This window comes from Hippocampus guttulatus, chromosome 6 (assembly GCF_054856545.1).
Source record: "Hippocampus guttulatus isolate MCC_2025c chromosome 6, RoL_Hgut_1.0, whole genome shotgun sequence".
NCBI lineage: Eukaryota > Metazoa > Chordata > Actinopteri > Syngnathiformes > Syngnathidae > Hippocampus > Hippocampus guttulatus.
The window spans coordinates 15,585,333-15,599,658 of record NC_141266.1 but is presented as its reverse complement, the minus strand read 5'-3'; the positions used below and the strand labels follow the sequence as shown (position 1 = coordinate 15,599,658).

Sequence of the window (14,326 nt, the reverse complement as noted above, 5' to 3'; positions counted from 1 at the left end):
GACACATTGTAAAAGTTGAGTAAGAAAAGCCTCGGGCATTAAAAAAAAAAAAAGAAATCATTTACAGTATACTGTATGTACAGAACAAGTTTACGTAATCTCTACTGTCTCTACAAGTGTGAGGAAGATTCCTCACCGTGGAACAGAACGGTCAGCTCCTCTGGCAGTGGCAGCGGAGAGAATTTGTACTTGTTCCTCTCCAGCAAGCTCACCTCCTCCCTGCATCACACACACGCACACACACACGCGCGCGCGCACACACACACACACACACGCACACGCACACGCACGAGGCCGGAGTCAGGCCCTCCTACTCATACCTACAAAATACGACTCCACTGAGGCGTGACGTCAAGAGGCACTCAGACAAGATGTTAATCATCCGCCTACCATTGACTAAAATATTTAAAGTCCGATATGGTGAAGTTGGTGGAGTTTTCGTGTCAATAAATTCCACCCTCAGACTTATACATACGGTGCATGCTGGACACATACTCACCCCGCCAGCCGTCTCCTCCACGTCTGATAAGGGTCGAAGACACTCTCCCACAGCACCAGTCCATAATAGACGACAGACTGCAAAGTAGACTGCTCCCCTTCTCCATTCTTTATCTGATGTGCAACAAGAATGCAGTGACACAAATGGACACACCAACCTTGGTGTTTGTACGCCCGTTTCACTCATAGCTCTCGTCAACAACCTCGTCAACATCCTCACGTTAAACTAGCTCCGCAGCTGATGTATATTTTGCTGGGTATCCGCTAATTTGAAATGACAGCGAAATGTCGTGATTATTCACTGGTTGAACATTCACAATCCCATGCACCTTTGTCAGAAACCATGAACAGCTTCACGTTCAGTTTAGAAACGCCGTACCTGGTGCAGACAAAAATTCACAAGCTTTATGGATTCAAAAACGAAACTGGGGGTCTTCTCTGGGTCGATGTTCTCCATGTTTCTAGAAGTAGAGAGAAATTGCAGTATTAGGAAACCGAACCTCAGCAAGATGGCCATCTATGGTAAAGACGACAGTATACGCGCAGAATGAAAGGGAGAACTTCCTGACGAAGGCTTGCAGCCTCTTTGCACAATTCGTGTCGCAATGTCAGGAGAAACAAAATAACTGCAATTTGCCGGCTTCCCTTAAGTCAATAATGAATTAGATCAGTCTTTTTTCCCCCCCATGAACATTTAGACCTACTATGATCCTGTATTTCAATGGTTAGAGTGGTAATTGGAGGACTCATTATTTATTTTAGGTGGTACTTGGCGTAAACATCTTTAGAATGATTGAATTACATTCATTTTATTTATTGATGATAGGCCCAAAAGTGCCTATATTAGTGCTCTGCAGCATGCAGAACACCTAATCAGTACTTGTGTGGTTAGTTTCCATCATGACCGCAATCTAGTATACTTCATTTCATGCTTTTATTGATAGGACAACCCCATCATTGAGTCGTAGACTAACCTGCAGACGATTATGAAGAACTTGATGAGGAGGAGGGGGTGCGGGGTGTTGCTGTGGTCATGGCTGTCTGAGAGGTGCGGCGCACTTTGCCAAAGCTGTGTGCTGAGGAACACCAGGACCTCACTGGGGAGCAGGGGCACCTCAGAGGTGCACTCCTCCAGCCTGAAGAGGCAGTGTTTAAGTGTAAAATAAACACATCAAAACGCAGTCTGTCCAAAAAGGCCAAAGTTCATTCTGTTTTGGAGAATGGTGGATGGAACAATGATAAAACTTGGAACAAAGATAGATCTTCTTACCTCCGAGGCTCAAGCGAGTTCACATCTATGAGCCTTTCAAAGGACGCCACAAATGCTTCCAGCCACGGCTGCAAATAGCCCACATCTTTCTAGAAGGGGAGGGAGAGAAGTTCAAGTTAATACCTCAAAGTACAAACTAATGACTACTTGCACAGTGTAATAAAAGCAAATACATGAGCTGTAAGAAAAGTTTCTACTCTTCATTTTTAACGACGCTCAGTTTCGAACGACACTGTCATGAAGATATTGATTGAACAGCTGGGCCCCATTTTCATGCCCAGAACAAGTTTAGCTCAAAATGCAGTTGAACTGTGCGCACGGGTGGAGTTTTCTTTCTTTTGGCATTTTCGTTGACGGGCGCAGTTAGAAATGAGTGTTTGTGCTGTTGTGGGACTGAACACAGCCGAATTGATTCCCAGCCAAAAGAAAAGGCTCGCTTCATTCCGTTTAAATTCAGTGCATGAGCGGCGTCCGGTCTACATGGCAGAAGCATAATGGCCTCGGTGGAGTCCGTGCAGGAGATTGGTGCACGCAAATTACGTTCATTAAAAACTGCACGATCTCCACTTGCGGATCACATATCAATATTAGAACATATATTTAACTTACCCTTAAAAAATACCTTGAGATGTAATATGTAGCTTGGCTATAAATTTTAACTTTGAAGTATTGTAATAGGTGCCTTTTGAAGCGTTTACCTTTGTGTATCACTCCTTAATTGATCCCAAGAGCGGAAATACTGACACACAGTAAGTGTAGCAAGTGATAACAGTGACATCAGCTAAACAGGCCCGGTCACGTCAGTGATCATGAAATTATAGCACAGTGAAAGTGCAGACAAGGTTGTCCACCCGTCTAAAATAAACTTGACTAAGGAAAGTGGCACATTGCGCCTCCTGTCAGCCTTATGACCTGATTTTTGAAACAGGATGTTGCGAAGAGATTAAACTCAAACAGAGGAAAGGCATGAGGCATCTTTTTTTTTAAACTAGGATGTTCAACCAAACAAGGTGCTGTACACAATAAGCCATAAAAAAAAAAAAGATGTACAATAATTCACAGCGATAGCGGAGTAACTTTTCCAGTATGCAACATAAAGATCATTTAAATCAATAGCAGAGAAAAAAAATAAGAGGGGTAACATTAACATATCACTGCATCATTATAACATCAGGTTTTGAAATGTGAAAAATGTCGGATTATTTCAGAGTGAGGCACACAAGACGAGCACTGTTTATGCAAGAGGTGTCCTGGCTGGTCTACAAATATTCCATAGGCATTACAGCAGGACTCTGGCTACCACGACAAAGTCAAAAGCACTCTCCTCCTTAGTACAAGCCCAGGTACCATCCAAATGACTTCAATCTGTTATTTCAAGCTACATGTTGCTGCTTAAATGCACCAAACAACTTATTTACACTGAAATTTGCTTTAATAAATGTTTGCAAACCACATCCTTCCTGTCTTCAACCCTCACACCACCTTCTGCATCTCAAGATCGGAATGGCTTACAGGTCACGATTGTGGGTCAAACCTTTCATCAGACTTCTTGATAATGATTTGCAATCCCCGACACTCCCATAAGAACCGAGGAGATTTTAGCAAAACAATGACACGCAAGACATCCAGAAACGTTCCTTGATGTATTGGCGCGCTCCATAATAGTCGAAACAGCAGATTGATATGAGCTGAGCATGCAGAAAGCCTCTTATAGTGAGGGAGCATCTCTTGGAGGGCAAACATGACTTCTTTTGGACTGACTCACAAAAATTGTATAGTGTCAATAATGTATGGCATAACGGAGCTTCTCTTTAGATGACAAACGCATTCTTAGAGTTGTGACAAGTTTGGCATTCTGACTCCAAGCGTCACTGCAATGTGACTGCAGAAATATGTGGCACGGTTCCACAGAGAAGTTATGCAGAAATAATACACTAACCACTGCAGCCATGTCTGTTCTACCGCTTGCATTCCGCCAAAGTTTACATTACCAGCTGACGCGGGCTTATGAGCCAGTCCATCGTTCATTTTATGAGTCTGCGCATGGGAGGCCTGAATCCCGCGACTCAGTGTCGCATGCGGCTGTGCTGCTCACTTCTCCACAGCAAGCACTCCAACTAGCTTGTTTCTCATGTCCCAACATCAAGCGATCAACCAGGAAATGACATGCCACTTTAACTCAAACTTGTTTCCTCCGTACACGACAAACCCCTTCCTCTTCTGCGCGTGGTGAGCAAAAAAAAAAAAAAAAAAAAAGTCCCGCATCACAAACGTGACTGTGGAAGCGTATTTATGTTAATTAAATGTAACACATGAGCATGTATTTAAAACAGAGTTCACGGATGTATGTTTTTTCAGAATGTAGCTAAATTAGCATGCAGACACACCTGTTTCAAGTGATAATAATTTAGGCATGCATAATATCATTTACAGTGATCCCTCGCTATTTCGTGGTTCGTTTATTGCGGCTTCAGTGCATTGTGGATTTTTGCAAACATATTTATTTTAAAAAATAATAATAATATATATATATACAGTATATATACATATATTTTTTTTCTTCCATATACATGGAATACAGTACTGTATATGTTGCTCAATGTGACTCGCTGCTGTTTTGCAGCTTCTCGTGGACCGTTTGCAGACTTTTTGTGGACTTAATGTATATATATATATATATATATATATATATATATATATATATATATATATATATATATATATATATATATTTTTTTATATGTTTATTGGTCGCTACTTCGCGGATTTTCGTTTATCGTGGGTGGTTTTGGTCCCCTTCACCGCGGGATTACTGTATTTTTTTTAAGTTGGTTGAATACGGGCACGAGTACTTACAATCGAATGCTCGCCGATACTAAATGTTGATAATTGATAACACCTTTTTACAGCTTGTCATCGGAATGAAAATATGGATAGATTTTTCATCAAATAATATTCAGGAACACAAAACGCAAACTGCGCTTGAACTTGGCGTGTATTCGTAACCCATTTTGCAGATCATATTTTGCAGTCGGCCCGCAAAACAGATGACGAACTCTTCTCGAGGGAAGCAGCTTGACTTCAGCCGAGCCGGGACGTGTCGTCCGTGTTTGTAGTTAAGTATCTCCATGCAGCTGATGCAGCTCCTACTACAGGCTCGTGTAATGGTATCGGTGTGATAGAATTGGACCATGACGTCACCAGATATCATTACACAGTAGGTGTGAAAGAATTAAATCTATCTTTTCAGAACAGCACTTTTCAGTTTAGGACCAAATGAGAACATTTGGCTTCTCCCCAGAAGTCACACTTCAAAATATCAAGATGACAAGGAACACAAAAGACATGAATTTCTTACAACAAACATAATTCAAAAACTTGAGTGTCTGATTGATGATCAATGAAATATCTATCTGACTGGCAACCGAATAAAAATGTAACAAATTTGCGCTGCAACAAGGAGAGGTACCGCCGCTCGTTCCTGCCAGCTGCTGTCAGGCAATTGAATACACAGACCTGAAAACCTGGACTCACCCCCACTCACCAATTTTTAATATGCTTATATGTACTGTATATTTTATAATTTATCTTTATGTATATACTTTTTGTTCTTCTACTTCTCCCTTTCATAATTTTTCTGCTGTAAATTGGGAATTTCTCCATTGTGAGACAAATAAAGGTTTTCTTATCTAATCTTATCTTATTCCCCCAGAAGACTATTTTTGAAGTCACTCATGTTGGACCTGAGGGAGGGCATGGTTATTTTTTACTTTTCTATCAAATTTGTAGGGAGAGAATTATTTTTTTTAAACACCGCCTTGATACCTCTGTCCACATGCGTGATGTGTTTATGTGTCTCGACCTAGTTGGGGTTGTACATTCAGTACTTCTAGCTGACGGTGTTACATTTCTACCGAATTCAAAAATCTGATTACACAAAGGAAACATGTGCTGATAAGAAGTAAAAGCAGGGGAAGTACCTTGTAGAATTGTTATTGAGTCTTAAATAATAACCCAAGGCGACATCACTTTTTCAAAAGATCAACATGTTTCTCCCAATATCTCCAACTGGCCATGTGATGTGTCGGCATAAAAAGGCCACATCAAAACCGCTAACGGGGCAACTCTTGCATGTCCAATGAGATGTGTCAACTCCAGACATGTATCTGCTCTGTCTGCAGCTGCTGCTTGACATTCAGCTTAGCTCCGTCTCCCTGCTTTAGTGGCAGCAAAGAGCACTTTAATTGTCCGGCTTGTTGGCCCTCGTGCTGGCAAAGGGTGCAGAAACCGCGAGTGTCATGTGAGCTCTGCTTGTTTTTCTGATCCACTGTTTCCAAACCTTTATTGAGCCACTATTACATAAGAAAACTCTCATGGCACACCACAATTAAAAAAAAAAAGGCGCAACAAGTATGGATACTAAAATAACCATGATCCTGACTCAGTTTACTCACAAAATAACATATTCTGTGTGGTATTTGGGCCTGTTTTATGAAACCCATATTGAACCTTATTGTAACTTCTACCCTCTCGTGGGAGAAAATGTACTTTTTCTGCCTGTCACCATGTGTCAATGGCATAGATAGATACACAAAGATACATTTCTAATGAATAAATAATCATATTTAAATAAATAAAGGAAATTGAGACGGCGCTCATCTCACAGTAGCCTGGTGCGGAATCACTGGCGTGTCCAATATGCAGCAACAACAACGGGAAATATCTGTCTGTGTGACGCAAATGTAACTGGTTCCCTCATTACAAATGTTGGAGCCGAACAGAGCCAGGATGTCATGTCGGTCACTTTAATTAGTCCCTTGCAACCGCTTAGGCCAATAATCACCAGATAATTAGCAGCTATTTCTCAGGCTGGAACCTTATTTATAAGCCCAGAATGTCACACAACCACTACAAAGATGTTTTCTTTTTCTTAATATCCGTTTGGAAAGATGTCATATGGAAGATTGACCTTTGAGCGTGCCCAGAAAATGACCTGAAAAATTAATCCATGACAATATTACTTAAAAACTAATCTGCTCATCATCTATTTCCTCGGGTGGATATTCTGTTCATTGGTTGCGTTATTATGAATCCCACTTGAGATCTGCGCAGCCGTGGTCTCTTTGCGGCAGCTAATCATACTGTGTCCTGCCTCCACGAGTGTAAGTTATAACAATGTCTAAACTACTCGCTGCGCTAGTCAATGTTATATTGTCGATCGGCATGGTTTAGCTGAGACATATGTTTCAATCCATTTCTGAAAAAGGGTTAAAGCACCGCAGCACAGATGCTAATCAGCATAGCATTAAGCTTGCCGGGGTGTATCTTTAGACACTTGTTTGGCTGGTTTAAATCCACAAAGCGGCCGTCTATTTGTTTTGTGTTTACTTTTACAGGAAAGTTAGAACTGGGAGTGACATTCAAAAGTTTGAAGCCTCTTCTCTCTGTTGAATTGTTAAATAGCTGCCAAAGTTAACTGCCACCATACAGCGCTCGTATCTCTGTGCATGCAAGGTGAAGCGTGACACATTTTTTCCCCCTATTCTTTTAAATGATCTTTGCCAGTACGGTTAATAAGGTTATCATGGCGACAGTTTAACCCCAGAAGCAAAACTGGAGAAAGTTATGACATGATCAATAAAATCTCACAAAATTTGACGCCACACGAGTGGAAAAAAAAAAGAAGTACAAATAGAGAACTTGTTCGCCAGCCTCGGCAGCAAAACAAATAAGTTAAAAAATGTGAACACTATCAATAAGTAACATAGTAATGTGGCCTGGCAACATATATGTAGTTAAAAGTATACAATACATATTGGCTGCAGGCATTATGTATTGACATGAATGCGCCTTCTTTCAGAGTGCGCATTATGTCCATGCAGGAAATCGTTTTTATTTTGCTTGATGCGTCTCTTATGGTCGTCGACTTACCCAAGTGTGTCTCTGCTAAACATTCATGAACTTTAAAAACCAAATTTAGGACTGGAAAGGTCCACTGACAAACTTGTAGTGCTGGTCACATGCTCTGCTCAAGCTTACAGTATGATGTGACAATGGCACATTACAGCAAAAACGATGCAAAACTGAACTGCAGGTTTAGTATTAAGACAATGCATTATTGTATGTCCGTTTTACATCATCCATGAACTTAAGTTGATCTTAAAAAGACTTTCCAGGGGTGTGTGATGTGTTGCACAATCAGGAAGCCAAGTTCCTTCATCAAACGCAACCCAGAGTAACTGACAGAAAAATATACAGGCTGAAGGGCGTTCCAATCACTTGTTTAGATTAAGAACGCTGTCTTTTCTTTTCATTATTACCAGTTTGACTTGAAGCATTACGACAACAGTGGGATCTGCTGCGATCTGTCTGGGTGTGTTTGTTGTATCTAAAACAGGGTTCCAGGTCAAAAGTCATGTTTGCTGTCAAACAAAAGGCCTTTCAATGGAACTCGGGAGCCATCTATGCTTACTTACATGATTCAAAAGTTGACCCCCCCCCCCCCCCCCACACACACACACAGAAAAATATATATATATATATATATATATATTTATTTTATTTTTTAAAATTGTGGCTTTGGAGCAGCATATGGTCAGACTAAAACTATGTCCAAGTGAAACTACAGCATCATTCGCACACACACAAAAAACAAAATCACCAAACTGATACTATGTAGAGCGCAATAAATAAATAAAAGTCTCCATTTGGATAAGCGGAAGATTTCACACCCTCATTGACGGATGTTGTTTCCTCAAATAGTGACATTTATTTACTCAACTGCAAAGAGTATGAGATGTTTATTTGAAGGGGGCGCCTATGTGAGAGGTTGAGCAAATGCTTGTGCTCGGGTGGAGCCAGAAACTCGGGTGTCTGTTAATTGGTCGACGGACAATTGTGACTCCCGTGTTACATTGGGAATGGAATGTGCAACTGTCTCAAATAATCACTTTGGCTTTGTGTGACATTTCATTCTTGGTTCCTATCAATAAAACACAATTTTCTGTCGATTCACAATGACATCGCAGGACTTAAGGGCTCAGTTTGTGAACGTCACATGACCAAACCGAGTAAAGAGGTGAGCCGAGACAGTTATTAACTGAGCTATTAGAGATTATGATGTCATTTTCCGTCAACAGCAAGTGACTGTACTGTGCAAGGTAAAATGCTTGCCCCCTGAGATGGATTAAAAGAGGTGGGGGTTTTTTTCATTCCACAAACGCAACATTGATCAAAATCCAATGTTTAGACTGGTGGAGGGTGGTGGGGGCTGAAAATATAATCGAAACCACTATTTTTAACTTGACAGCTCTTTTAAGAACAATAAAGAATTATTTTTAAATGGCTTCTGAAAGCACATGTATAAAATAATGTTAAACTCCGTTTCAAATTAATTTAACGTACTTTCAAAAGCATAGGCCTACCAGTGGCCATGACGTCTGCAATCCAGAGGCTGAGCTGCACTGTATTTGTGTGCAAATGAACAGAACATGAGGCAGGTTAAGTGTTAAACTGCTATTTGTGGGGCATATAGACTGAGTCCTGCAATGAATTTTAAAAAAAACTGCGGTTAATTGACAACCCTCCATAGTGGTTAATCATGACAAATAGATGCCGCAAGATGGCAAAGCACTACAAAAAGCTTCTCAACTCACTTTGACATAGTTCCTTAGCAACAAAATACCACAAGATGGTGCCAAAGCAATACTTTTATATTAGACAGCACTTTTTCTTGAGCGCAATAGCAGCTAACAGGTGAATCTGTGAGTAGCGAACCGCGAATATGCGGGAAAATAATTTGTGTTAAATTCAGTCCGAATTTAATAGAGATTAGTAACGAGAAAAATGTCCTTGCGTACGACAAGTCGTCCTTGTCAAGTGAGCAACACTTCAGATAGAGCTGCTGCGATAAGACAAGAGGAGCCGCTGCCCCACTTAATCAAAATGGAGCAAAAAGTCTCATCTTGTTTTCCTGTCCTCAGGCACTGAAGCAGATTGCCAACATATGAAATCGTAATATCATCCACAGCCAATGTGACGTTCCTCATCAAGAAAAGACATGTCTTGAAAGCAAAATAGTCGTACTTTTATCGGCATCACCAAGAAACATTACAATGTAGTCGCACTCATAAATGTAAAAAAAAATCTTGAATGGTAAACAATAATAAAAACAGCATAAAGGTACGTTTGATAAATGTCGCATTCTATGTATTGTTTCCCTACTCAAATTTTAACATAAGCAGACACAATCAACATGATTTATCAATGTAGACAGCATTACATTTTTGGCAGGCATCCATTTGACTTCAACATCAACAGATATTGAGATAAAAAAGATAATCTAATTCAGCTTTACAAAGAGAACTGATGCTGTTGGCTATAGCACACAAACTTGCCACAAAACTGTCAACTCCTTTGAACAGTTCCGGATCTAGTTGTGGATCTAATTATTTCCTTTTGTATGTGCGGATGAATGTGGAAGTTTGTCTGTCAAGCCTTGAGATTGAACATTCGCTCACACACAACTTTTGGAATGATGTCCCTGAAAGGACAACTTTTGTGCTCAAAATAGACAGATGAAACAGGTCAATCAATTAGATTAAAAAAAAAACAAAGTTAAAATGTTTCTGTAAAAAAAAATGTGTAAATGAATTACCGGTAAGTTTAATAGTGGTAATAATAATATTGATAATTCACAGCCATTTAGAATAAATACATTACAATAAATCATTGTAAATAATAAAGTAAATAATTTATTAAACAATAACTTCATTTAAATATAATGTAGATATAAAAGTATTCATTTTACTTTTTTTGAAATTTCACTTCTTTTAATTTGTATTTGTGTATTTATTGTTCTCGGCAAATATTTTTCTACGAAGGGGATTTTTTGGGGATATTTGTTGTAATTTAAACTCATGATTATTTGTCATGTGTTTTTGTGATTTGGTTTCATGACTGAAGAAAAATACATTAAAAAAAATATGTAATGCTAATATCAAATCATTTGATTAAGACTAAAAATGTAAATTAAAAAAAATTAAAAATGTTTCTATATGTGTGAAAATAAAGCATTTCTTCACAAATGAGTCGAAAGAAGAATGGAAACAGAATTAATACATTTTAATTCACCAATTTTACCGGGGGTTATTGCTAAATTAATACAACCAAAATGACAGACTTCTTGATCATGCAAATCCCGGTAGGTCAGATTAAAGAACGGCCTCGGCCACTGATCTCAACAGTGGCCACAAGTAAATTCATTCTTCCTGACTCTACACACTCATATTTCTCTCTGAATTTAGCCGGTAACAAACACAGAGTTAATAAATTTGTACATTCATAAATGCTCGTAAATCCATGGTTTCTTGATACATTTTTAACTGACAGATTCCAAAGAGACAACGAGGGGAGAAATTAAACAAGGATTATTATTTTGGCTGTGGTTTGCAGTGGCGTCGTCAGGCGAGCCGTTGCTCATATTTTGCCTGTCTTATGTAACGAATAAGACAAACATTATGACATTGTGATGCAGTGCAGTTCTACCACTACTGTAAATTCCAACCACAATCATCCATCCATCTATTTTCCATAGTGCGTAGCCCAATTAATGTCACGGGGGAGATGCAGACTCTCCCAGCTGAGGTGGGATACACCTGAGACTGGTTACCAGTCAATTGCAGGGCACACGTACGGTAGACAAACAACCATTCATACTCAACTTCGCTGGAGCCTATCCCAGCTGTCTTCGGGCAGTAAACGGTGGACAAAACCAATTTATTAAACAAGCATAATCTACAGTATTTTGTTTATCCGTATATTATTGAATTACAGCTTTCTGTTAAGGATGATATGGCAAATAGTTTAGGATTTTTCATTTTTTTAATTTTGGGGTGGTCTGCTCTCTAGATATAGCATAACCCCGAACAAGAACAATATGAAGATAGATGGTTATTCTTCCAGGAGTTTTTACTCGAGGATCATTAATGTGATAGTGTTCACAAATCAGCCCTTGACATACAGGAGAATGAGGAGAAAATCATTTGTAAAGTGACAGCCAAAACTGTCAGTTTGGTAAATGTTTTTTTTTCACCAAAAAAGGCTATTGTCAGGAAAAAAATACATTTTAAACCTAATGTATCTTTATTCATTTATAAAGAGAAATGTGTTGACTGCGGTTTATTTGCATCTCTGCAAATCTAAGAAAAGCTCTGTAGAGTGACAAATTATGATTAGTATTACTAGTTGTCATAGTAAGAGGTGTTGCACACATTGGGAAAATAGGTGTTGCAACAACCCCCCACTTTTTCGACACCCACACTTTTCACACTGCCTCCTCTTCCCTGCCATGTTTTTAAAGGTGATTAAAGAGTTGTTGACACAGCAAATGTTTTTTTTTAAATCAGGTGGGCCCACAAATGGTCACCTCTGACTTCGACCTTCTGCACTCCTGTATTTCATTGTTGGTCATGATGATGATACTTCAAGAACTAAGCAGTTTTGAGGTGGTACTTGGTGTAAAAAGTCTGAGAACTACTGATTTTGACTCCTCACTGAACAGAGCATGCATGTTTTTCGAATGTGGGAGAAAGTACTCGGAGACATCCCACACAAGCACAGTGAAAACTTTCAAATTCCACACAAGAAAGTCGTAGCGCAGATTCAAACCCCAACCCTCGCAAGTGTGAGGCATATGTACAAACCATTAGCACACCTGAATCATAAACCTATGGCTCAATGATTACTTCTGTGAGTGTTAGTACAAACTTATTGCCCTTGTAAAGATTACATGGTGTATGTATGGTGTGCCTAATCAACTAACTTTACTTGATATATTTATTTGCCTGAATAATAAAACATTTGCTATTTGAATACAGGACCTTAAACTACAGACACGTGACTTTAGGGGGCGTGGTTACAAGAAGCAGGAAGTAGCCGGTTGCGGGTTACACCTGCGTTACAGGTCAGGTACAAGACGAAACAAGCACTGGGTCAACCTGCCACCAAAATCCAACTCGAGTATTGCTTACGACTGCTTCAACGTCTCACCAAAACAGTACACTGATGTCATTTATTGAATTTATAAATGAGGAAGCTAACGTACAAACAGAGGAGTTACTTCCGCTTATAACCGTCTATGTCACGAACACGCAGTAAGGGCAAGCGCACCTGAGGTGCAAAAGTAATGTGTTTTTTTAAAATAAATATCAAATATACGCATGCAAGTGCAGCAACAAAAAAACGACGACAACAACAGGTGTCCCCGTCAGGTGTAACGTCCTCACCTTTGTGTAGTACAACATCCACAGCTCGTACAGCTTCTCCTTCGTTGCCATCGTTCCTCCAAGCTCCTGGTTGCTCATTAACTCCCGTTTGCGTTTAATTAAAAACTCTAGGGAGAGACCAACATGGTCTACAACGAGCCCGGAGCTGCTTCAAGTTGTTTCCAACACACGGCAGCAGGACGCGGCGCGCTCCTGCCGTCAACCATTCCTGCCACATTAGCCCTCAATTCATTAATCCGCGTCAAAGTGCTGTAGGCGGGCGGGTCGCTGTAAAAACTTCTCACGAGTTCTTCTCAAACAGGCGGCGTGGAAGGACGTGGTCACGGTGAGATTAACGTCGAACTAGGAAGAGAAATTGCATGGAAATAATGCGTGGAGAGGAACACCCATGAGAAGCGAGCGCCTCGCACAGTAGCTGCTTCCGAGTGGGGTGGGGGGAGAGAGAGAGAGAGAGGTTGATCCCACGGAAGCTCAAGGAAACGATCCTGTGGTGCGGTCGCTCACAGGTACTTCATTACTTCCCAGTTTCCCACAACTGCTGTTGTATGGAACTGGGAAGTAATGAAGTACAAATACTTTGTAACTGTACGGAAGTATATTTTTCAGGTAATCCGATCGCGTTTACATAGCCCAATATTTAGGTTCGAAAATGGGCAAGGTTTTAAGAACCTGAATAAGTGCATATTCTGTTTTTTGCGCGCTTTGACATACGAATACAGTACTGCCAATATTATTATTCCTATTATTGACTGCATGTAAAAGTAGTCAGTAAAGATTCCCCATTATGTGTTTCCATTAATCTAGCACCCGTTAAGGCAAATTTATGTAGTCGTTTTAAATACACAGCATGTAAACATCAATGGGAAGTGACATAAACATCTTGAAGCTTCTTATTTGAAGAATTGTTCTTTAATGTTATCCCCCAAACGGTTGCATGTTGCCACTTAGTTCTGTAATAAAGTATTATTTATTACATTCCGCACGGTTGTTCACATAGAGATGCGCATGCGCAAGCACGCGCACACGTGCACGCACGCACAATCACACGCTCAAACATCCACACGCACACCCAATAAGATTTTATTAGTCACCTCATACTTATTTACTACACCATGCAAAGAGAATGACTCACAGAGGAACTGTGTTAACTGTGCTTGTTCCAGTATAGATTTCAACACAAAACAATGCAGGACATGTGAGACAGCTTAACCATCTTTATAGTCAATGGTGACCCTCTTTATTTTATCATATAAATTAATAATAAACTCTATTT

At 39.9% G+C, this 14,326-nt stretch overlaps 1 protein-coding gene across 4 annotated transcripts in view; it reads right to left on the bottom strand.

The window, feature by feature from the left end:
- The window catches only part of nbeal2 (neurobeachin-like 2), a 40,265-nt gene extending 26,800 nt beyond the window's left edge, over positions 1-13,465 (bottom strand). For 3 of the 4 annotated variants that reach the window (XM_086113118.1, XM_086113119.1, XM_086113122.1), the window contains exons 1-6: positions 13,054-13,465; positions 1,769-1,857; positions 1,473-1,634; positions 878-959; positions 500-612; positions 137-219 (exon numbers count right to left, since the gene is read on the bottom strand). In XM_086113118.1, the coding sequence (XP_085969244.1) occupies positions 137-219; positions 500-612; positions 878-959; positions 1,473-1,634; positions 1,769-1,857; positions 13,054-13,131 (607 nt within the window). In that variant the 5' untranslated portion in view covers positions 13,132-13,465. Of the gene's footprint in view, positions 1-136; positions 220-499; positions 613-877; positions 960-1,472; positions 1,635-1,768; positions 1,858-3,759; positions 3,918-13,053 lie in introns of those variants that run through there. The other variant, XM_086113120.1, reaches the window with a different exon arrangement.
- Positions 13,466-14,326: the final 861 nt, after the last annotated feature.